This window comes from Sinohyriopsis cumingii, chromosome 13 (assembly GCF_028554795.1).
Source record: "Sinohyriopsis cumingii isolate HCF-2022 chromosome 13, ASM2855479v2, whole genome shotgun sequence".
NCBI lineage: Eukaryota > Metazoa > Mollusca > Bivalvia > Unionida > Unionidae > Sinohyriopsis > Sinohyriopsis cumingii.
Genome location: NC_142973.1, coordinates 39,062,966 through 39,086,332, shown reverse-complemented (window position 1 = coordinate 39,086,332; position 23,367 = coordinate 39,062,966). Strand labels below are relative to the sequence as shown.

The following is a 23,367-nucleotide window of genomic DNA, read 5'->3' as shown; positions in this document are numbered from 1 at the left end:
ATTTAGTTGTAAATCATTCAGGACTTTTGTAAGAGGAGTGTTCGATGCAATCACTCGGGAGTGTTTTGATTGCAGTCTACGATTCATATTTAGACGCAGGTAATCGAAAGCTTATTGTTACATCAGGCGCCGCAGCTAGATGGAATGTTATCCACAGCCATGCATTGTAACAGAGTCAATCATATCATTGGATTATTGGCTGTCATCTGTTTAACACTTCAGTGTATGATCCTCGTTCACAATGAGAAATGTAAGTCGTTTATAGTACATAGATTTATTTTTCTTTAGTTGTTGCATGTTTACTATGTACATGAGATACAGGTCATTGATGATAATCATTCCAGACAGTTGAAGACATAAACACCGAAAGTGTTTATTAGAACATAATACATGGTATTTTCGAAGAATAGTTTTTAACTTGTCTTACAAGAAAATGATTGTCTTACTGTTTTATAAACACACACACACACACACACACACACACATATATATATATATATATATATATATATATATATATATATATATATATATATATATATATATATATTTCAGTTGTATTAACAAGTTTGTTAGCTTCTAAAATTCTCATGTAATATGTTATATTTCATTCCGATCCTGATAAGACACTTTTACGTTTTTAATAAGACTTTTCTGGCTCAGTGTGGCACATTTATTTTCGTGACTTCCCTTAAGATGTTTTTCTTAGCAAGAAGCATCTTAATTGTTACTATTTATCTCTTCTCACTAATTAGAAGCGTCGAATTTTACCCATTCGAATCCTGGCCAATTATATAAGAGAGGAATTCGGTTAATAACCGTAAGATCAACAATGTCCGACTGCACCAACAACACAACCATGTGTTATACTGTACTATTATTGCTACTACTTCTGCTGCTGCTGCTACCACCACTACAACAAATACTGCTACTACTGATACTTTCATCATAATCTTATGCATCATCATCGTCGTCTTCATCTCCATTCTCATCGTTGCTACAGGACAAAGATAATAAGCTGTACATACAATTTCTGAATAAACAATAATTATTTTTCCTTTATCGATCACACGCCATTTTACATCGCTTATCTGGTTTTGTGCACAAGTATGCATATTCGCGTCGATGTTAGTAATACAGTGCGCCTCGTACATCGATTTCAAAGTTTTTAAATTAAAGGTCTATTTTAGGCAAATGTGAGGGGGGTTGGGAAACGGTAGATGAGTTTGGCTATCAGGATAAATGCTATTTTCCATGTAACTTTATTAAAGTGACCAAAACAGGATCAAAAAAGATAATACGTCTTTCCCGCCACGATCCTGTATTGGACTCGATTTTAGATATATTTTGTAATATGCCAGACTTGTGTGTACTATTCTGAAATCAACGGAGAACTATTATTTCTGTTGTCTATATCACGGCAACGCTGAAATGTAATTTGTTCACAGGAGTGGTATCTCAGTAAATTTATCATTGCAGACGATGTTTTGTTTGTAAAAACCGATTTTCATGAACTTGGAATAATGATTACGTTTATGGACTTCGTAAAGAATGTTAAAAGCAATGATCACGGATACAGATTTTTGGCATTCCGATGGTTACATGTCATATGAATCATGTTTAATCCGGAAGTTCATGTGTTTACCGCCGAAATTTATTTCTTAAAATAGCACCAACGAAACACTGACTTGCAAACGAAAATACACGGAACCTGTCTCTCTGCTAACTCTTTTGTCATTAATTTTATGACTTATAAAGGGATGAACGTCATTTAGGACTCGTAAGGAAAGGTAACCGCGAAATGAGCATTATTCATCAGAGTTGTCATTTTTACTGGATGAGATGAGGAGATGAGATGAGATAGATAGATGGTGGGTAGAAAATGAGAGACAGAGAGAGCAAGGGGAAGGGAGGTTATCGAAAATAACAGCAACATTGTAAAAGGTTATTTTATTTTATGACATAAAATTTATTAAATTGTACCCTGTCGATATTTATATTCTCAAGATTCTCATTCAAAAGAGTTTTGTCGATTACTGTTCGAATAATTTAACTACACTATTTCTTTTTAATCTTCTTTCCACCCTTCGCTGAAATATTTTTAAAGAAAAGAAATAACGCAACTTACGTTGAGGCTTGCTATACTTTGTCATTGTGTTAATTTCACTCCACCGGTCATTAATAGGGTGGGGTGGGGTGGACATTATCTAAGGGCAAATGAAGATAAACAAGAACATATTTCTGTTATCAGTTAAGGAGATTTGTGTTCTTGAACCATTTACTGGTCCAGAATTGATATGATGATAGTCAAAAAGGAGTTTGTGTTCGTAAAGGAGTTTTGTCTTCTGCAGCCAATACTGGTCCTATTTATATGACGATATTCGTAAAGGAGATTTGTGTTCTGTAGCCGTTACTGGCCCAATTGTTCTGACGATAGTCATATATACCTCAACGCGAAAGATACATATATGATACAAAAGCATTTTTTTATTGGCGTAAAAAGTTCGCAGGTCCAGATCAAAGCTTTATTGATCATGTTGTAAGATATCCCTTGTCTGAAAGTAGTACATCAACAATTCATGACGATATATAATTAATTTATATTAATAGAGCATCAAACAGCTGTGCAACGGGTGCACAGTAGGGTACTGTGAAAACTCATATGCATACATACATACAGCCATCCACCCATCCATCCATCCATCCATGCATGCACGCACGCACGCACACACACACACACACACACACACACACACACACACACACATCCATCCATACATCCATCCATCCTCCATACATACATACATACATACATACATACATACATACATACATACATACATACATACATACATCATTTCTATTCATTTGAAATATTTTTCATTACGTCAGTCTTTCAAGCTGTGATGGATGATATGGTGTTATACATTCAAATGTTTGATAGTTGGAAGGGAGTTGAATGATTCGTTCAAAATTAAACTGCTGAAAAACTTTTAACAGATTAGTCTGTACATTACCACAAAAAATTAAGCCGCGATGACATTGAAAAAACGGAGTTGTTTTTCAATCAAAACCTTTAAAGGAAAACACTGCAGCGTTCATATTTTCAAAAAATACACTAAGAACTACAGGTACGCAGTTCTAATGAGCATGCATATATATATATATATATATATATATATATATATATATATATATATATATATATATATATATGCAAAGGCAAATGCAAAACATAGACAAGACAAACAAATAAAACAGAAAAACGGTTAAACGGTTATGTTTGCAAAACTTTACATGGCTGTTTCTACAGAAATTAAACCTTTTTTTTATGTTTCAACTACTTTATTTAACTTGTTGTGGATACTGGAAAGTGTATTTGAAAAAGACTCATTAAGAGCCGAAGGCGCTCAGGCTAGTGAGATACTAGTTTTGCACTGTTCATTGTCAGTTTATCTTAATCAGTCCCTGACACACGTGATCCTTTGCTGGATAAAGTGCACTTGAAAGGACTGTTATTCGCCGTATATATCGAACCTCAGGTTTTTTTTAGACATCCGTTTCTTCTTCTTTTTGCTGTCACAGAATGTTGTTAACATTACTATTTGCAAACTAGTACAAGAAAAAAAAATCACATTTTCAGTTCTCGTTAAATTACGATCAACGATCGAATTCCGTTCTCGTGGCAATGTTACATGTCTGGTTTTGGCGAATTACCGTCTGTACTTGCTTAAAAGTCGGATCCAAATACAAACTGCATTGATCCAGATCTGTAAGCGCATTATTCTTACTAAAATGCCACGCGAGTTTGATTTCAAATTGTGTACAGTTAAGAAAGAAAGCGAAGAAGTGAGCTCGAAAGAATATCTAATGTCATCCATTGTAATTTTGCTGATGATCAAAAAGACTCATCCTTGTACGTTTATTCTGTGAAGAAATTTAACTGTTTATGGATTTCTTTTGTTTTTTACTTGTAAACTTTATTCGGATCCTTAATTCTTGCTCATAAACTTAAACACTGTTATAATAATAATAACCTTAGCGCTCTACATTAAACACTTTATGAATCCCTAGTTATTTTGGGGCCCTGGGTGGCCCAGAAACATAAAGCGCATGCCTTTTCCGATCACTGCCATTTCACCTCTGTCCGCATGAGTTCGAGTTTCAGGCTCGGCCAATATATGTGAACACGTTTGCCAGTAGCTTCCATTGCATTTTCTCCAGCCAAGGTTCCGATAAATTTACCATATCTTCACCCTGGCTGATCGAGCAGATATGTTTGTGCTTTGTCGTAGCCACGCCTACTAGACTGCACGAGTTGCCTCCCTTAGCACGTAATGCCAACTGGACATAGAACACAATTAATTTTGCTATATGTTCTCTACATTTGTTTCTCAATACTGACCTTTCCACTGTGTGACGGTCAATACAAATCATATGTTAATCCAAAATACCTTCAAAGATGACTTCACGGTGAAGTTCTTGTCAAAGGTTGACCTGCATGTTTTTGAGAGGCTGGACTGTCAACAGAGCAGCATGTAAACAGAACACAGATTTCACTTCCGGATCATCACCAAGGCCTTATTACTCACTGTGCACTGTCGCCGAAATACACACGGAACACCACACGCTGAGCTCATATTCTCAAGAATAAACAATTACATTTAAATCCCTACCACAAATTGCACAAATATAGCTCTTCTATCACCACCAAAATGAGAGGAAAAAATGTTCTAAAAATAGACTAGAACTACATTCGTTGGGTACTGAACTGGAAGTACTAATTGTAACCTGATTCCAACTAACCAATAGCGTGTATCAGCGGTACATTGTATATCGGCCGAAAAAGGTGGAGGCAATTAACTTTAAAAGGATACTTTGTAAGTTTAACATCGAAAGTGTACCTACGTACCAGAGAGAAGCCATTACAGGTGTATTTGAGTATTTGTACAAAGCAGTGGAAAATTGCTTATTTACGAGTTCGTTCAAGTTGTGTGCTATCCTTTTCCGATCATGTGGGAACAGTGTTCAAATTTGAACGGATGCGGTGGCTTTGCGCATCCAATGAAATTCACAGACCCGAAGCACATCAATATGTGCTCGATTCGCCAAGGTGTAGATAGGGTTATCATATCGGAACTTTGGTTAGCGAATATGCTTCCATTGGGTCGGAGGTTCTTACGGAAGTTTTCACGGGTTCTTCCTCCAGCAGTTATACTGGCCGCCATGTATAGCTAATCATGCACTGAAAATGGCGTTTAACCCCAAACAACAACTTCTTGTTTACTGAGGGTGGGGACTTCTCAACTATAAAGCTTGCGCTGTCGGTAAAGTAACGATAGATTTATAGAGGCAAGGTAAATTCAGCTAATACTGCAGATTCCTTTTGACCCAGCACGGATATTAAGTTCCGCTGCAAATTAATTTTTTTTTTAATAATTAGTGTCAGTCTCTATCAGTCATTACTGGCATTCATATGTGTTTTGTTATCGATTATTTGGTATGACGTCACAGTTGATCCGTGGAGCATGCTCTCAGGTTGGTGTCAACTGGAAACATATGGTCTGGAGCAAGTTTTACAAAGGATTAGAGGAACTGATTTATGCAAAATCTGATTAAGAAAGTGCAAACGAAATGGTTTTTGTTATACAATATTGATCTTTGAGATCGGATATACGCCTTTATCACATACAGAAAAATTATGTAGCCAAGAATGAGCCAGAATTTTGCTGTCAAATATCAAAAGTAGGAAAACGATATCGTTGTCTTGCAATGATACGGATTTTCAGATGCTGACAACTCGACGTGTTATATCAAGATTGCACCAGTGTGATATAATATATAGCTACTAGAGCTAAGTACCACAACTTTTGTACCGCGGTATACCGTGACATTTTTGAACATACTGCGATACGCACCAAGTTATACCGCAGTTATATTAGGGACTATAAATTTAATGTTCTGATGTAGAGGCCTGCCACTTTTATTTTTAATTTCTCTCTTTCAGTAGCTGGGGCCCCGAGTGGCCGAGTGGTCTAAAGCGCTCTTCGTTACGGATCACTGCCATCTCACCTCTGTCTGCGGCGGTTCGAGTCTAAGATTCAGCCAATGTGGGCATGTGAGAAAGCCTGCCAGTAGCTTCTCGTGGGTCGGTGGTTCTTTCCGGGGTTTTCCGGGTTCTTCCTCCACCATTAATACTGGCCGCCATGTATAGCCTATCGTGCTGAAAAATGGCGTTAAACCCCACAACAACAACAACAAAAAAAAAAAACTCTTTCAGTAGCTGGAAAAATATCTTGCTCTGGTTTATAGCAAAATAACACCATATTATATCCGTTATATTAAATGACAAAGAACTAATAACTTGAAAGAGAAGAAAATGAAATAACTCAGCCCAAAAGAAAATCCCAGCCCCACGCCAGCCTGAAAATTAAATGGTCAGTACTTTATCATAGACAAATTTGTTATGTGTATGCTCAGTGTTGTACAGATTGTAATAAAAAAGATGTAACTTGTGGGATTATTAAGCTTGCACGTTAGCTGAACTCTGAAAGACATTCTTCTGACATTAGAGAGCTTGTTGCAAAAAGCATAAAAAGTTAACAATGTTGACACTGATGCCAACTACTTACCAGCTAAATATTGATATTATAAGCAAGACAACTTTGAGTGTGATGTCAATACATGACATGGGCATGGTATTTATCAGAGAGGGACAGTAAACATAAAACATACATACTCTACAAACGTGAAAATATTAAGTGGAATTGAGACAATGCGTACCGTTCAGACAAAAAACAAATGTTCTCCCGAACTTCTTTGGATGATTTACGGTCTTACAAAGGAATACACGTTCTCAGCACATTAACATTCGCTATTAAATAACAAAAACACGAATAGTGTTTTTCTATACTTTTTTAAATCTAAAATTGTTCCAAAAGTTTGATTTGGCCTGAATATCTTTCACAATATCCTATATGGCAACAACGATGGCATATACGTGACACGAGTAAAACATGCGATTAAGAGATAATAAATATAATTATATTTTGTAATATTCAAAATTAATCTGTGGCATATAGAACTCTTTTATACAAACATAAGAATATTTTTTAATTATGTTAACATGTAAAATAAAATCGTTCTGTTACTATTATTAAACTCGTACGCTCCTTACTGACGGAAACTACCGACAGTGAGAAACTACCATGGTATGTCCCGCCGGAAAAGAACATCGCAGTAAAGAGGTATACATGAAATACAGCGCACCTCTAATAAATTCTACACAAAGCTTCACTGGGACATTATAGGGTATGGAACATTACAACCGTTTTGTTTTATTTTGTTGATGATGTCGTGAAATTGTACGAATGTGTTATGCTTCATTTGCCCGAGTCACGTGATCCTGTTTATGTTACAACATCTCAGTGCTTCGAGACTCGCAATATTGTTACATTGCGGATGTTGATCGATCTCTTTCTGATTTCTTTAATAGAAAATACCCAATGTTGCTGCTTGTGGCGATTTTTTAAGTTCAAAGGCAGAAATGAAGCTTCAGTTGATCTCCAGTTTTCCGTGGTTCGATACACCAATTTACAAAAGTAACTAGGGATCATAAATCCGAAACTAGTCATAGGTGATATAACTTCAACAGCTCATTACGTGTGGCTAATGTAGTTCCGATGTTATTTTCAGTTGCCGCTTCCTGTTTATAATAACATATCGAACAGAACGCAGGTCAGTCGATCAAACAGAAAGTGTTATGAATAATTGGTTATACGTATAATCGATAATAATTCAGGTTGTCCCCATCGTATACCATACTTGCGTCTTTTAAACGTGGGTGTCTATGCTGCTTTTATTCTGTGTTACCTATATAAGGGTAACATGGTAACTGATAATTGTGCAAGCCTTCACAAAATGCCATTTAGTTATTATCTGTTGGTGCAAAATTATGTCATTCGTCAATTCTTTGCTTTCCGCAAATGTTTTGTATCAAGGCAAGAACGGATTACGACCGACTCGGGTTGCATAATCAATAAGTAATTGATTGCATGATAGTGTAAAACAACATGTGGACGTACATTTGTCCATCAAACCAGCTGTTATTAAACTTACATTTGTACTTTTCAAAGTTGTTGATAATTCTCAGATTATTGCAATCTGAACATCGCTCAGTCATTCCCTTCAAGTCGAGAAACAACGTCGGGTGTAGTTGTATGAATACAACTAATTTGATGGGTTTGATGATTGAGTGAATCATACATACTGCAACAGAAACGGCCGAAAATATTCCAATTTTCCGATATTCCGATTATGACTTTGTCTCCTTCTGCCACCATATTTTGTTGTGTGCAAAAGTAGTTCAGAATAGAGTTTCAACAGAAGTTTCTTTCTTGTATTGACGGAAAAGGCCAGGAATGTTCCGATTGAGATGACTGCTATAATTATGCTCTCGGTTGATCATAATACACTGAGCAGAACGTATGAATCGTATTATACCTTTGAGTTTAAAGTATGCTTCATGAATAACTAGTTTTCATGTAATTGGTTGCCATTACAGTGTTTGTTCATACGTCGACGAAATCTGTTTTTAAAACTTTGTAATGATGGTTATGTTTCTTTTCAACTGTTCATTTTTGTCCCGGCTGCAGGCGCAAACGCACAGAGCCTTGAAACGCCAGCCCATACTTAACAAAATCTGGTCCAGTTATTTTAATGGACAATAAGAGTACCAATAATGTGTAAGCCAATTGTGTAATTATTCGAATCAACTGAGTAAAAAAAATTAAAAAATGATTCATTATTAAAATTGGAATTTAGTATACAGAGTGTACATACAATTAACTAATAATTACCAATCAGCGAAGTCAAAATGACTCATACATAGTTTGTATCACGCATAATAAAAATCGGAGAATAAAAATTTTGATCATGGTAACCAAACGGATGAAATAAGGGTCTGTATGGTCTGATTCCATTCCCTATCGAAAAGTTGGTGTCGGCATTGGGATAGCCGCTTACTAGCTGGCCCAGCAAACTTGAACTACCGTACATCGAAATTTACCTACATGAAATCGATAGGAATATGATTTATTTTCTCAAAAATCGTGAGTATAGCATTCGTCATATCTTTAATCCGCTGACAGACCAGACGAAAGTACGTCGTTGCTGAAATTTTACCTGGATCTGGCCATTTGCATTCCGAGTCACATGCCTATGCAAATCTCGCAGCCTACATGTCAATGACATCAGAGGTCATATAGTCACGTGATATCGACAATAATCAAATATCCAAAGTTGTTGTACATAACATCTGGACATACTATATAGAAGTCATTTAATGTGTGTAAATGAATATAATGCACACTTAGTTCTCAACATATTTATTCTGAGAACAACGACCAGAAACATGTCGGTATCGCAGCAGGGTGGAGAAAACCATTTTCAAGAAGTACCGAGCGATGGTTTTGTTGGTGTCACGTGACTACCACATTGATATAGTGTATCTGGTTTTCTTCAAATTGCTGCAACATTTACAGACTTTCGGTCGTTGTTTTCACAATAAATATTTTGAGAAGTTTTTTTTTTTCATTTTTCTTAAAAATTACGTGACTTTCATTTATACGTTCGATCTGTTTTCCTACAGCAACACTAGACATGGTGTACTGTTGATATCACGTGACTGTTTGACCTCTTATGTCATTGACATGTAGGTTGCGAGAGTTGTGCAGTCACGTGACTAGGAATGCAACTGGCCAGATCCAGGTCAAATTTCAGCAACCATATACTTTTGTCTCGTCTGTCAACGGATTAAAGACAAAACGATTGCTATGATCGCAATTTCTGAGAAAATAAATCATACTGCTATCGATTTCATGCAGGTATATTTTGATGAGAGGTCGTTCAAGTTTGCTGGGTCGGCTTGTTGAAAATAGCATTGCCGAAAAATTTCCTGAGAATCTTTTGAAAAAAGAAACTTGTTTTTTATTTGTTATTAGAGGTGATACCTTGGATGACAACCATTTGTGCTATTTAAATTTCTGGTTTGTCACCTTATATAAGCTAATGTTTTGGGGTCTTACATAACATACTTGTTGTTATTTTGTGGCTGGCCCTGATGGTCTTGGGTGTTCGGACTACCTTATAACTTTAGGTTTAGGGATCAGATAATTTCCATAGTGTGGTGGCTGTCATCTTTTGATAGAGAGCTGTCAGTATGGTATGATTTAGAGGAATTACTTAGCAGGTTAAGTGAGAAAGTGGAAGAGAGGTGGGGTAGAGAATTTTTATTTTATTTTATAACAGTTAGGGATTTAAGCGGCTCAGCGTACAACCCACCGGTGGGGTGGGTCCAAGTTCGCGCACAGGCGACAATCATATCCTAGTGACATGCATTCCCTCCCCCTTCACCTGTTGGTGGTGTCACGTTGTGACCCCTGCAAGTCCTCCCTTGTTATTATTATTTATTTATTTTTAATTTAGCTAAAGTTTATATGTGGTGCGTTTTGTTGAGAGGAATTATTGTGAGCTTTGTTTTTTAATTAAATATACTTATTATTTCAATTTGGTAGTTTTCCTATGTAGAGGCGGGTATCTTTGCTGTGCAGACAGGTCTCCTATGACGTATCAACGACACCCGTACTTAGCGATTTTTTAAAATATCTTTTTCCTTTTTTTATTTTTTATTTTTAATGCCTGATAGAGTAATGTGTTATATTTTGTTCTTGAGCCCGGTTTCATCTAGGAAATTTAAGATGTTTTGGTATGTTATATTTATGTTTGGGTTGTTATTATATACGATTTGCGAGTATGTGATAGGGGATCCAATTCCTTTTTGAGCCTTTTGGAATTTAGTTTTTGCCAGTTGATATTTAGTGCAACTATTGAATATATGATTGAGGTCCTCTATGGTATGGCAATGGCAGCAGTTTATATTTGCAGGTTTAGGTCCTAGATGTTTACCAAAACTGCCTGCTAATGTTGTCTTGCCTGTTATAATATGAGTAATGATCTTCTGATCCGAGCTGTTTACTTAAGCTGGTTTAATGGACCGGTTGACCTCCTTCAGGGTGGAGTATAGCTTTCTACCTTTGGGGCTAGCATTCCAGTATTGCTGCCATTTTTGTTTGATATAGTGTCTAATAAAACTTTGGACTTCAGAGATGACTACCCTAAGTGCGGCAGGGTTTGGGTCTCCTAGTTTGCTTTTGGCGACTTTATCAGCTTGCTTATTACCTAAGATTCATATATGCGACGGTACCCACATAAATTCAACTATCTGACTCCTAGTGGATAATTCTTTTTGCAAGTGGTAGGTCTTAGTAAGGAAATTTTCTCTTGATTTAGTGTTATGGGTTTTTATTGATGTAATTACACTAAGAGAGTCGCTGATGATTAATGATTTTTTGATGTTATTATCTTTTATCCAGTTTAATGTTTTAACAATAGCTCAGAATTCTGTAGTGAATACAGAGCAGTGATCTGGTAATCTGGTTCCCATTTGAATGTTACATTCTGGGATTACTACTGCAGCTGTTGTTATGGGTGGTTCAGGTGTTTTGGATCCATCAGCATATATTTTTACGAAACCAGGGTATATGTGTTCATTGCAATAGTGGTTATTAGTTTTAAGTCTTGTTCCAGTTTGTTTCCATATTCGGTGGCTTTGGTGTTAATCCTTGGTTTAGAGTTTTTTCAAGGGGCTTGATCAGGGGTTTTGTGTATTCCTCCTGTTGATCTAAGATTTTGAGATTTTTTCTTAGTTCTAAAATTTGTATACGATCTGGTGTGTTTGGAACTAGTTTGCGACTAAATATTTTATTGCATTTCCTAATGGTAATTTTTGTGGGATGCGTTTTCGGGTGGCTAGTTAGCCGAATAGAATATCTGAGGAGCATTTCTTGTCGCCTCAGCCTATAAGGTAGCTCTCCAGTGAGGACTTGGAGTTCGTCCAACGAGATTGAGGGTAGGGTGCCAGACAATCAGCGCTTTTCTTTCGATAGCATCCAGTTTTTTCATATAGGGTTGTTTTGTTCAATTGTAAACTTGATAACCATAATCTAGTTTCGAGCTTACAGGTGCTCTATATACATGTAGAGTTAGCATTGTTTTTTGGTTGGATCCCCAAATGGTTCCTTTGAGACTTCTTAAGAGGTTTATAGCTTTATTGCAGTTTTGAATTAGATGTTCGATGTGATGTTTCCAGGTAAGGTAGTCGTCAAAAAAATGCATGCCTTGGAGCTTTACCACCTTTACATAGTTAATGATTTGCTTTTGTATTAGAGTTTAGGTAGATAATTAAGTTGTTACGTTTATGAGTGAAGATAATTGCGACCGTTTTTCTTTCTTCATGTGAGATTTTAAACCTCCATTTATCTGCACATCTCCCCGTATTGTCTAAACTTTTATGGATATAGGTGGATACTTGATTGCTAGCTGGGTTTCCTGACCTCGTCCAGATGCCGCTGTCGTTGGGGAATTGTGAGATGTTTACTTTTTTGGAAGGTGAGGTTTTTATCAAGGTCGTTGATCATGAGACTGAAGAGCGTGGGGCTGAGTTCTCTCCCTTGTGGGGTACCGTTTTCAAGAGGGTATTCTTCCGACAGTGTGTTCCCTACTCTAGTAATAAGTTTTCGATCTGTAAATAAGTTTTCAATCCAGTTGAACATTCGTCCAGTAATCCCGAAGTGGTTTAGTTTGGTAATCAATCTTTTAGTCCAGACAAATGAATTTTCTAAATCGAGGTAAACAGCTATAAGGTTTCTGTCTGATTTCCTTTTTGAGTTGAATGCTAGCTTTTTGTTCGCTTTTAATCTTAGTAGCTGATCAGTGTGGATCGCTTGTTTCGGAAGCCACATTGATTTTCCGATTGTAGGTTGTTACTTTCGAGATGGTGTTTTAATCTATTGGCCAAGATTGTTTCCATAAGTTTGCAGATGTTATTAGCGAGGGAGATGGATTGGTACGAGTTTATATTGTTAGGGTCTTTGCCTGGTTTAGGGATCGATATAACTATGGCTTGTTTCCAACTATCAGGCAGTTTCCCACTATTCCAATTTTAGCTGCCTTATGTATGGTTTGGTGATGTGGAGTCACAGGACTTTGTGTGGTTTCTTGTGATGTGTACGCTGTGTCTGGTGACATTGGTTCGGAAGAGTGTACTGGTGTTCTCGATGGCGAGGAACCAAGGTTTCGCGACCATCGGGTCTGTGTTGAATGTGAGAGCTCTAGAGAGATCCTTCAACAGACTGAGAGGGGCAGACCATGCGTGGGCGCTTCTCTGACCATTGACTAGAGCGATTGGAACCTGAAATACATCTTGGACGTCAGATGGGCGCCGCGATAGTTATATATATTACGTGTTCCATGTCATTGTTATTTCCACTATTGCTGTCTGAGCAAAATTACATGCATTCCCATTTCATTATCGTTATATGAGCGATAGATTCATAATTTCATGCATTCCCATTTCAATATCGTTATATGAGCGATAGATTCATGATTTCGTGCATTCCCATTTCAATATCGTTATATGAGCGATATAGTCATAAATTCATACATATCCCTATATCTCTTGGTGCTTAATAAGACATTGTTTATATTGGGATGTAGATCATATACTTTTATTTGTTGATTGGTGATAGGACTTAATTCACGTTTGTTTAAAATTCCATTCGTTAAATTCATGTTTGAGTTTTCTCGTTGAGTTACTTGCTGTTGATAGTTCCAATTTAGGAACTTTATAATTTTGCGTTTTCTCGTTGAGTTACTTGCTGTTGATAGTTCCAATTTAGGAACTTTATAATTTTCCGTATCTTTTTATTTATAGTGGTGTCAGATTTGTTAATATGTAATTTGCGTTTATAAATAAACATCTTATTAACGCAGTTGCTTTGGGTGTCTTCACTGATCCAGTCCCAACCCGGCTTCACCTTGTGACACCCCTATCTCCCTCTCTATTGTTATCATTACTGTTTATCACTATTTGATTTTAGTTCAAAATTGTGTTAAAGTAGACCCACCCCATAGTATATATAGGCGTGCATTGTCCACTGTTTTAGTTTCTGGTGGACTTAACAGGAGACATCCTGATATATTTCTATATCTGGCTTGATTGTTTCTGGTACACAGATCTGTGTTTCCTATATTTAATCATTTGATATCTCACTAATGAGTTGTCTAGAAGTTGATTTGAAAACATATAAATGATTATAATATATCTGATCAGACTTACACTCGCTTTCAACCTCTTCCTCAAAATGTTAATGTTAAATAAATGTAGTTTATGTGTAAGGGTTGGCAAAGATTGTCAGAGCTCAAGTACAAAATATATATCTCTTTTAAAATCTATATATAAGATACTCTTGCTAATTAGAGAAATTTAATCTACTATCTTGTCTCTAATATCATCAGCATTTTCAAAATCTAAAACTAATTGTAAGTCCTGTAAATAATCGTTTAATTAATTTGCATAAACATAAATGCCTGCTCTCACTTACATAGACCATAGAGCTAGACCTGTTAAACCAAACGATTAATGTCCATAAGGTCATGGGGTCAGTGTGCTGTAAATATTCTGCTTGTATTGTTTTTGATTGCAGAAGCAGAACATTTCTTGAAATGTGGATTCTATCCAGTATGGCTATTTACAAGATTAGATAATTAGAAAACAGTTGAATCATATCAAATGTCCCTACTACATTTTTTCTTCGTTTCTAAATTTGGTCCCCATATTTTTTAAAGAAATATGATTACAAAATAAGTAATATCATATACACAACCTCACTACAAACCTAGAATTTCTACCACATGGTTATATATCAATGATGTAAAATACTACTTTTATGGTGAGCAGAATGGTTTCTAAATATAGAAAAAAATATTCTTTCTTAAGTTAAAATGAATAAACTGATAAAAGTTTCATTGCTCTGAAGATAATCAAAACATGAATCAGATAATGTTCAGTGTTATAAAGAATCCCGAAATGCACATAAATCTTCGTAAGTTCAGTGTTAATTTGCAGTAACTGTTTACTATACCCATGCAAGAAAATAAAGTTTAATTCAAAAGTTCAAGCTTTCAATCAACTAATATAAACGTTGCTCAGTGTAAATGGCACTTTTATTAGCAACAGAGTTTCGGGTGCTTTCTAGAGTTAATACGGCACGTATGCAAATAGTTTCTTTAGACATATTCGGTCTTTAGAAGAGACTGAATTAAAATAGTAAAGATTTCAATCACAGTTGTACAAATCTTCCAGTGTCATATTATGGTGTGTTCAGAAAAGCAAGGTTTTAGGAAAGTCAGAAGATAGTGCAGAGAAAACGTCCAGCATTATATGACATCGGAACAGTTAAGTTTACACTGTTTATTTGAAGCCTTGAACCAGTCCATATTTTCCATATGAATCTGGCCATTTTATGACCGTTTGTTAGATTTTCGCACTTTTCCTTTTAGAGTTCTGTTGACATGAAAATCACGAACAAAAAGGTCTCGTAAATTTTCTACTGGTTCCCATGATGTTTTCGAATAGTCTTACCACTTCACTTTGTAGACTTTTTCCTCGATGTCTTGCAGATGCTAATAGTTTTTCAGCTATTCACCCTCAAGAGTTCTAACTGGCCTGACCCACGTCATGGGCCCTTTGTAGGTCCCACTGAATCCTCTTCCAGGGAGCTAGCTAGCTCTCTCTCTGTCTCTCTCTCTCTCTCTCTCTCTCTCTCCACGTCTGGTGCAGTCACATTTGCTGACCCTTGTGCAGTTTGGAAGAGAGGTGCAGTTCGTTGCCATTTGGTTCTCTCATCGGGTCCATAGTGCTGAATGACTCTTGTTTTTAATAGTTCGTAATCATTTGTAGTGTCTTCAGGTAGAGCTATATACCAAATTATTAATGTCCATAAGGCCATTGGGTGAGAATGCTCTCAAGATTCTGCTTGTATTGATTTGGACTGCAGGAGCAGAACATTTCTTGAAATGTGGAATTCAATCCAATATGGCTATTTACAAGACTAGAAAAAATGAAAACAGTAGAATCCTATCAAATGTCCGTACTACAATATATTGATCTTTCAGTCTCACTGTGACCGTTTTATTTAGCCACTTGACAGCCGGGACTGACTGTGATAACCATGAATTATTCAGACCTAACTATTCGTCAACGGTTTTTGAGTAAAGATTGGTCATTTGAAACGTAGCGGACGCTCTAACCACTAGGCCACCGGAGCGGTCTATTTAAAAAATTAATGTTTTCTAAACTTGGTCTTGTAATGGAATATATCTCGTATGAATGATATTATTTTATCAAAATTTCGTTAATTTCAGACCAACTTTACCCGATGTGTTTATTGCTGTTCCAACCGCTCCGGTGGCCTAGTGGTTAGAGCGTCTGCCTCGGATGCGGGAGGTCGTGGGTTCGATCTCCGGTCAAGTCATACCAAAGACTTATAAAAAATGGTACAGAAACAGCTGCCTTGCTTGGCGCTCAGCATTAAGAGGTTAGTGTTAGGACTGGTCGGCCTGGTGTCAGGATAACTTGACTGGGTGGGACATTATGCTACATGTCTGCGGCATGATGTCCCTGTGCTAGACATCACTATAAACTGACACACTGCAGACATCGTAGCGATATGACTGAAACATTGTTAAAGCTACGTTAAAAAAATCCAAATCACACACACACACACACACACACTATATTGCTCTTCCATATTTCTGTTTTTATATTTTTTAATTATTTTTTATATAAATTTTTTAAGGAAGAGAAATGCATCGTAGATTCATCATTGTAAAGTATTTTCAAGATTAGTTTGTGTTCTGTATTTAATAGTGTACAACCTGTCTTCCCAAATATACCAATATATATGTAATTAAGTTTCAACATGATTTTATTCCATTGAAGTAATGACTGTAATAATGTAATAATGCTGACAATTAAGAGTTAAACTGCATTTACTGTGTGAAAGAACAATATATCGTCCATGGCTGATGTACACGCATGCAAAATGAGATATTAAGATTTTCCTCGTATGTTGCGTATTGTAACCTGAGTGTAACAAAGAATTAGTCCTGGCTTTGTTTAGTACCATTTTTCAGGGCACGATATGCTGTGGGTTGTTTTTACAAAGATCATGATCGTGTACACAAATCTCAACAATGCAACGACCGTGCACCTTGCGCAGCCATTTTGATTCCTTAACAATCCTTTATCAACAATACTCATCACGTAAATTCAAGATAAAACTCTAATTTAATGTTGATAAGGATATTTATTTCATCGAAATGATAGTTTGTACTTAAAATTAAGCTCCCATAAAGCACGAACGACAAAATAAAGCAGGAAGTTCCCTGGCTTATATCAAAAGACGGAATAGTGAAGTTAAACCGCAATCACGAAAGTAGTGAATAGGGCCACCCTACGGACAATGGGAATTAGCATTAAAAACACCCCTGGGCCACTCTACGGACAATGGAAATTTAACATGGCGAAAAATCGTGGGCCACTCTACGGACAAGGGGAATTTAACATGGCAATAAATCGTGGGCCACTCTACAGACAAGGGGAATTTAACATGGGATTTTTTTTTTAAAAAAAATTTTTTTAAAAAAAAGGGGTAGGCAATTCAAAGACTATCTCTTTTCGAGAAATATGGCTGGCCCTGAAAAGGGCCTTTGGTTTATGTTAATATGCCCTTAGCATAAAGGGCATTTGCGACATCTTCTTTTCCTCAAACTTCGTCTTACAGCAGGGCCATACATCAGAGTCCTCTTGAGGCAACCTTGTCTCTCTATGTAGACTCTTCTTATCCACAGGCTGCTGTTGGTCCTGTGGACAACGGTCCACTTGGATCGGACATACATGAGCATGTCCGTCCTGAACATCATTGTTGACACAAGGGTTGAAGATTCAACGTCGGTCCACATGTTGAGGCTCCGAGAATAGGTGAATCAATGCAGTGAACGGCGCTTATTTATAGGGACAGAAAGGATTGAAACGGATTGAGTTCATTCACCAATCCGAACATGCGTTACAGAATTCAGTCAGCCCGCATCCAATCCGAAGAGAGCAGTCTGTGACGTCACGTAGTCAATATAGATTCGCTAGCGCTTGTGTGCAGTCAATCTATGCGACAGTGATTCAACATGACGGAAACTCAGAAAACGATCCAGTGGGGTGCACCAGCAGGGGAGACCGCCCAAGGGAACCCGGACTTACTTTCAGAAGAGGTGAATTGGGATTTTGTGGATTTTCTCTCCTCGCAAGAATTTGTTCCGGAACCTTCGTTACCTTCTTCATTACCGCAAGTGGAGAATTTTAGACAGAGACAGAAAGAAGAATTGGAGAAATTTATACAACGACAAAAGGAAGCGGAACAGGCTTTTCTCCTACAGCAACAGCAACAAGAAGAAGAGGTAAGAAAAAAACAACAGCAAGAAGAAGTAGCAGCAAAGAAACAAGAGGGTGAAAATCAAACGGTCACGGTACTGTTGGACATTTTAGCGGAGTTAAGAAGTCTGAAACAAATGTATCAGACTTCTTTATCACGACCGAAGAGAATACGACCTTCCCGAGCTAAACACGTCAACCCTGTGACTAAGCCTACCGTACCACCCTTAGTGATTTCAACCCAATCATCATCATCAACATTACGCAGTCCAGAAGTAGGCCTTGGCCGTGGCAAAGGCTTAAGGCAGTTAAAGTTGATTGCTTAAACTCACCCCTTTACCATGAAGAAAAAGGCCCTTTTCAGGGCCACCCACATTTCTCGAAAAGAAATACAATTTCAATTTGCCAATAACTCAAAAAAAAAAAAACTCACCCATGTTACCCTTATAGTACGTGTCTGTGTATGAGTGCGTGAGTGTAGCTTCTTATTTTAAAATCAAAACTCAAAGACTCTTACCTTATATCATTCATTTATTCTTTTCTCCATTTTTTACAATCCAATTCACAATTCACAACACAACACTTTAATAAAAAGTTCATTGATTTCTTCTTTCTCCTTGTTTAGTGTCTCTGTTTTTTGAATTTCTTCACCGTCACACTCTTTTCCTCCTCTTCTTCTTCCTCCTCGCTTTCTTCCCTTCTTCTTTTTTTCTCCTGTTTCTTTTTCTTCACCTGTCTTCTTTCTTCCTCAGAAGAATCCCTCTCTTCCTCTGAAGAATCCCTCTCTTCTTCTGAATAATTCCTCTTTTCTTCTTGTTTCTTTTTTGGGCAATCTGGAGACCAGTGTCCTTTTTCTTGACAATAATAACAGGTATCTTGACTTTTGTCTTTTTTAGCTCCTGTTTTTTGACGGTCTGGACACTCTGAAGACCAATGCCCTTTCTTCTGACAGATATAGCAAGTATCTTGACTTTTATCTCGAAAGGAAGGAGAGTAGTCCGTAGGCTGGTCTGAAGAGAATTTTCTAATGACCCCTCGCAAAGCTCTGACGAAACGTTCCATCTGGTTAGTCTCTTCCATCGTTGTGCTCGGCTTGAGAGTGAAATGAATAGTGAAAGGACAAGACACACAGCCTTTTATATACGCTGGTCTGCCATGACTATAAAGTAGTTTATGGTGTTTGAACTTGAGTCATTTGACTTTTTGCTTTCAAGATGAAACGATCCCATTCATTCGAGAAGAAAAAAGAAGAAGAAAGTAAGAGGCAGAAACGTGATCTCTCGCCTCGAACCAGGGCTGAAATCTTGGCACAAATTCATGCCAGTGATTTTGAAGAGGACATGAGTGAACCAGAATCCCAACCCTCTAAACCAAGTTCACCACCCTTAGTCAACCCTGAAAAGTACTATTCCATTCGAGAGACGGAAAAGCGCTCCTCTAGAAAATTTAGAACCACGGCTTACAAATACACGGTGAAGTTTAAAGATTTCAAGGCTGAAGTGCCGTTAGAGAAAGCAGAAGTGTTCATCACCGAGGTGTGGGATTCTTTGCTTACTGCACTCAAGCGACAATGTCAACCCAAAGAAGACGATCGCTTGAGACTTTCCATACAACACGACGGTTTGAAATCCCCTGTTTGGATCGAGTTTAGCACCCCTGCAGAATTGACTGCTTCCAAAGTCATGGACAAGATTCAACACGTACAACAATCTAATGATCAGTTTGACATCACCGATGGTAAAGCCACACTGGACATGACCCACGTCTCTCCTCCTCAAGGGACAGGACGCAAAAAGATGTTATTGGTGGACGACCTTCGCAACACCAAAACGAGTCTCGTCCGAATTAACAACCCTCATGACCAGATGTGTTTAGCTCGTGCCATCGTGGTGGGACGAACCTATGCCAACAAGAACGACACGGTAGAATGGAAAAGAACCTGGGACACTATTCAACGTTCCGACCGAGCCAAACAACGAAACGAAGCAGAACTCCTGTTACAACAAGCCGGACTACCCAAAGACACACCCTGTGGCATTTCCGAGATGCAAAAATTGCAAGATGCCCTAGCTCCACGATACACCTTGAAAGTGCACCCTCAAGAAGTGCGCGGACCTCTGTTGTTTCGAGGCCAAGACTTTAAGGACGGAAAATACATTCACCTTTATCATCACGATGAACATTTCGATACCATTACCAGTATCACTGGATTCCTGAGATACAGATATTACTGTGAGAAATGTGACCATGGTTATAATAATCGAGAGCAACACAAGCATTGTGGATCGAAATGCTCAGGATGTTTGGCCTCTTCACCCTGTCCGAGCGAAGAACCAGTGCCTTGTTCAACTTGTCTGCGCACGTTTGTCAGCCCTACCTGTTACCAACAACATCTGAAAACGCAAGGTTCACAGAAGAAATGTGCTTGTCAACTCCTGAGATTGTGCCCTACGTGTGAACAAGTCATATGTACCAATGCTGCCAAGGCACACGTATGTCGAGGAAAGAAAAAATGTCACATTTGTCACCACATCGTGGACTTGGAACACCAATGTTACGTGCAAAAATACCAACCCCCACCAGAGAAAGAGGACGGTCACAAGAAGAAAGGCAATTTCATCTTTTTCGATTTCGAATGCATGCAAGAGACCGGCATTCACATTCCTAATTTCTGCGTGGCTCATCGAGCGTGCGAGAAGTGCATTCAAGAACCTATCTTCAGTCATTGCCCTCACTGCAGCAAGATTCCCGGAGGGCGTGAAAAAATCTTTCGGGGACCGAACACGTTAGCCGATTTTGCCCAATGGGTCTTAGACCCCGTCGACAAGACGTGGAGCCAAGAGGACATCGAACGTTACGGAGATTGTCATCGTCATGCCACGGTGATGGCTCACAATTTCTCCGGATACGATGGACAGTTTCTTCTCAGATACTATACGGAACAAGGCACCGAACGTCCTAAAGTCACTTTGAACGGAGCCAAAATCATTTTCATGCAAGTGGGACAAGTGCAGTTTAAAGATTCGATGAGTTACTTGGCCATGCCTTTGAGTCGAATGCCTAAAACGTTTGGAATGACAGAAATGGCTAAAGGGTACTTTCCACACTTTTTCAATACGGAAGCCAATCAACATGCCGTTCTACCCCATTTACCAGAGGTTCACTATTACGACCCCGACAACATGCGTACCGAACAACGAGAAGCTTTCTACGCTTGGTACCAGATTCACGCCTCGGACCCTTTCGACTTTCAGGAAGAAATGCTAAAGTATTGTCGTTCCGACGTGGACATTTTACGGCGTTGCTGTGGAAAATTTCGAGAACTGTTCATGGAACACGGAGGGGTCGATCCTTTGAAAGAAGCTTGCACCATTGCCAAAGCGTGTTCCTTAGTGTACCGCCAACGATTCATGCCTGAAAACACCGTGGCTGTCATCAGTCCTCAAACGACCCACTATGTCAAGCGTCAATACTCGGTCAAAGCCCTACGTTGGTTACATTACTTGTGCGACAAGGAAGACAAATGGATTCAGCATGCACGCAACGGAGGAGGCGAAAAGACCATCGGAACGTATTCGGTCGATGGTTGGGACTTAGAAAACCCCAAGATCGTGTACGAGTTTAACGGTTGCTTATTTCACGGATGTCCCGTCTGTTACCCTGACCGTGGCACTAAAAATCAGTTTTTGCAACGAACCATGGAAGACTTGTACCAGGACACTTGTCAGCGACGCCTAAAGTTAGAACAGCAAGGATACCAAGTGGTGGAAATGTGGGAACACGAGTACGATCACCGTTTGAAAACCGATCCCGAGTTTAAACGCCTCGTGGAAAGTTACCAGTTCATGGACCCACTGAACCCGAGGGATAGTTTGTACGGAGGAAGGACCAATGCCACCTGTTTGCTGTACCAAGCCGACGAAGAGAAAGGAGAAGAAATCAAATACTTGGACGTGTGTTCGCTGTATCCCTACGTGTGCAAATATTGTCGCTTTCCTGTAGGGCACCCACAATTGTTCACGGAACACATCGACCTGAAAAACATTCGACAATACGAAGGCTTGATCAAGTGCAAAGTTTTGCCTCCCACGAACCTATACCATCCCGTCTTACCTCACCATTGTCAAGGCAAACTGATGTTTCCCTTGTGTCGTACTTGTGCCGAAACGTGCAACCAAGACCAGCCTTGTCATCACAGCCAGGAAGAACGGGCCTTGACGGGAACCTGGGTCAGCGTAGAATTGTTCAAAGCTCTGGACATGGGATACCAACTGTTAGAAGTGTACGAAATTTGCCACTTTCCCAAGACACAACAATACCGCAAGGGTGATCCCAGTCAGAAAGGCATTTTCGCTGACTACGTGGATGCCTTTTTGAAACTGAAGCAAGAAGCCAGCGGCTATCCTTCCTGGTGTCACACTCCCGAAGACCAAATACAATTCAAAGAGAAATACTACGAACAAGAAGGCATCACCTTAGACCACATCGAGAAAAACGAAGGCAGGCGATCGTTTGCCAAAGTGATGTTAAATTGCTTGTGGGGTAAAATGGCACAACGACCGTGTTTACCCAAGACGGAATATTTGACAGAACCTTCCCGCTACTTCCAGATGATTCACGACAAAACCAAATACATGAAACACGTGGACGTTGTTCGAGAGAATTTGATCTTGGTCAATTACGAAGAAGATCTGGACTTTGTACAAGACGACCCTTTTGGAAATGTCATCATTGCGGCTTACGTGACAGCCCATGCTCGCTTAAAATTGTACGAAGCTTTAGAACTGTTAGAAGAACGCGTCCTGTACTTTGACACGGACAGTTGCATTTACATCCATCACCCGATTCAACATCACCCTGACATCGAAGGAGACCGTTTAGGAGCCTGGACAGACGAGCATCCCGACGACAAGATTCTAAGTTTCGTCAGTGGCGGTCCCAAAAATTACGGCTACGAATACCGGGACAAACAAGGAGAAGTG

At 38.5% G+C, this 23,367-nt stretch overlaps 1 protein-coding gene across 3 annotated transcripts in view; it reads left to right on the top strand.

Moving 5' to 3' along the window:
• LOC149785245 (alpha-1,3-mannosyl-glycoprotein 4-beta-N-acetylglucosaminyltransferase C-like) overlaps positions 1-23,367 on the top strand; it is a 92,920-nt gene that overhangs the window by 42,806 nt on the left and 26,747 nt on the right. Inside the window, exon 1 of one of the 3 annotated variants that reach the window (XM_089979095.1) lies at positions 12-250. The exons of 1 other annotated variant lie outside the window; for it this stretch is intronic. In XM_089979095.1, coding sequence (XP_089835221.1) covers positions 145-250 — 106 coding nt within the window. In that variant the 5' untranslated portion in view covers positions 12-144. Of the gene's footprint in view, positions 1-11; positions 251-23,367 lie in introns of those variants that run through there. One more of the 3 variants, XM_089979097.1, reaches the window with a different exon arrangement.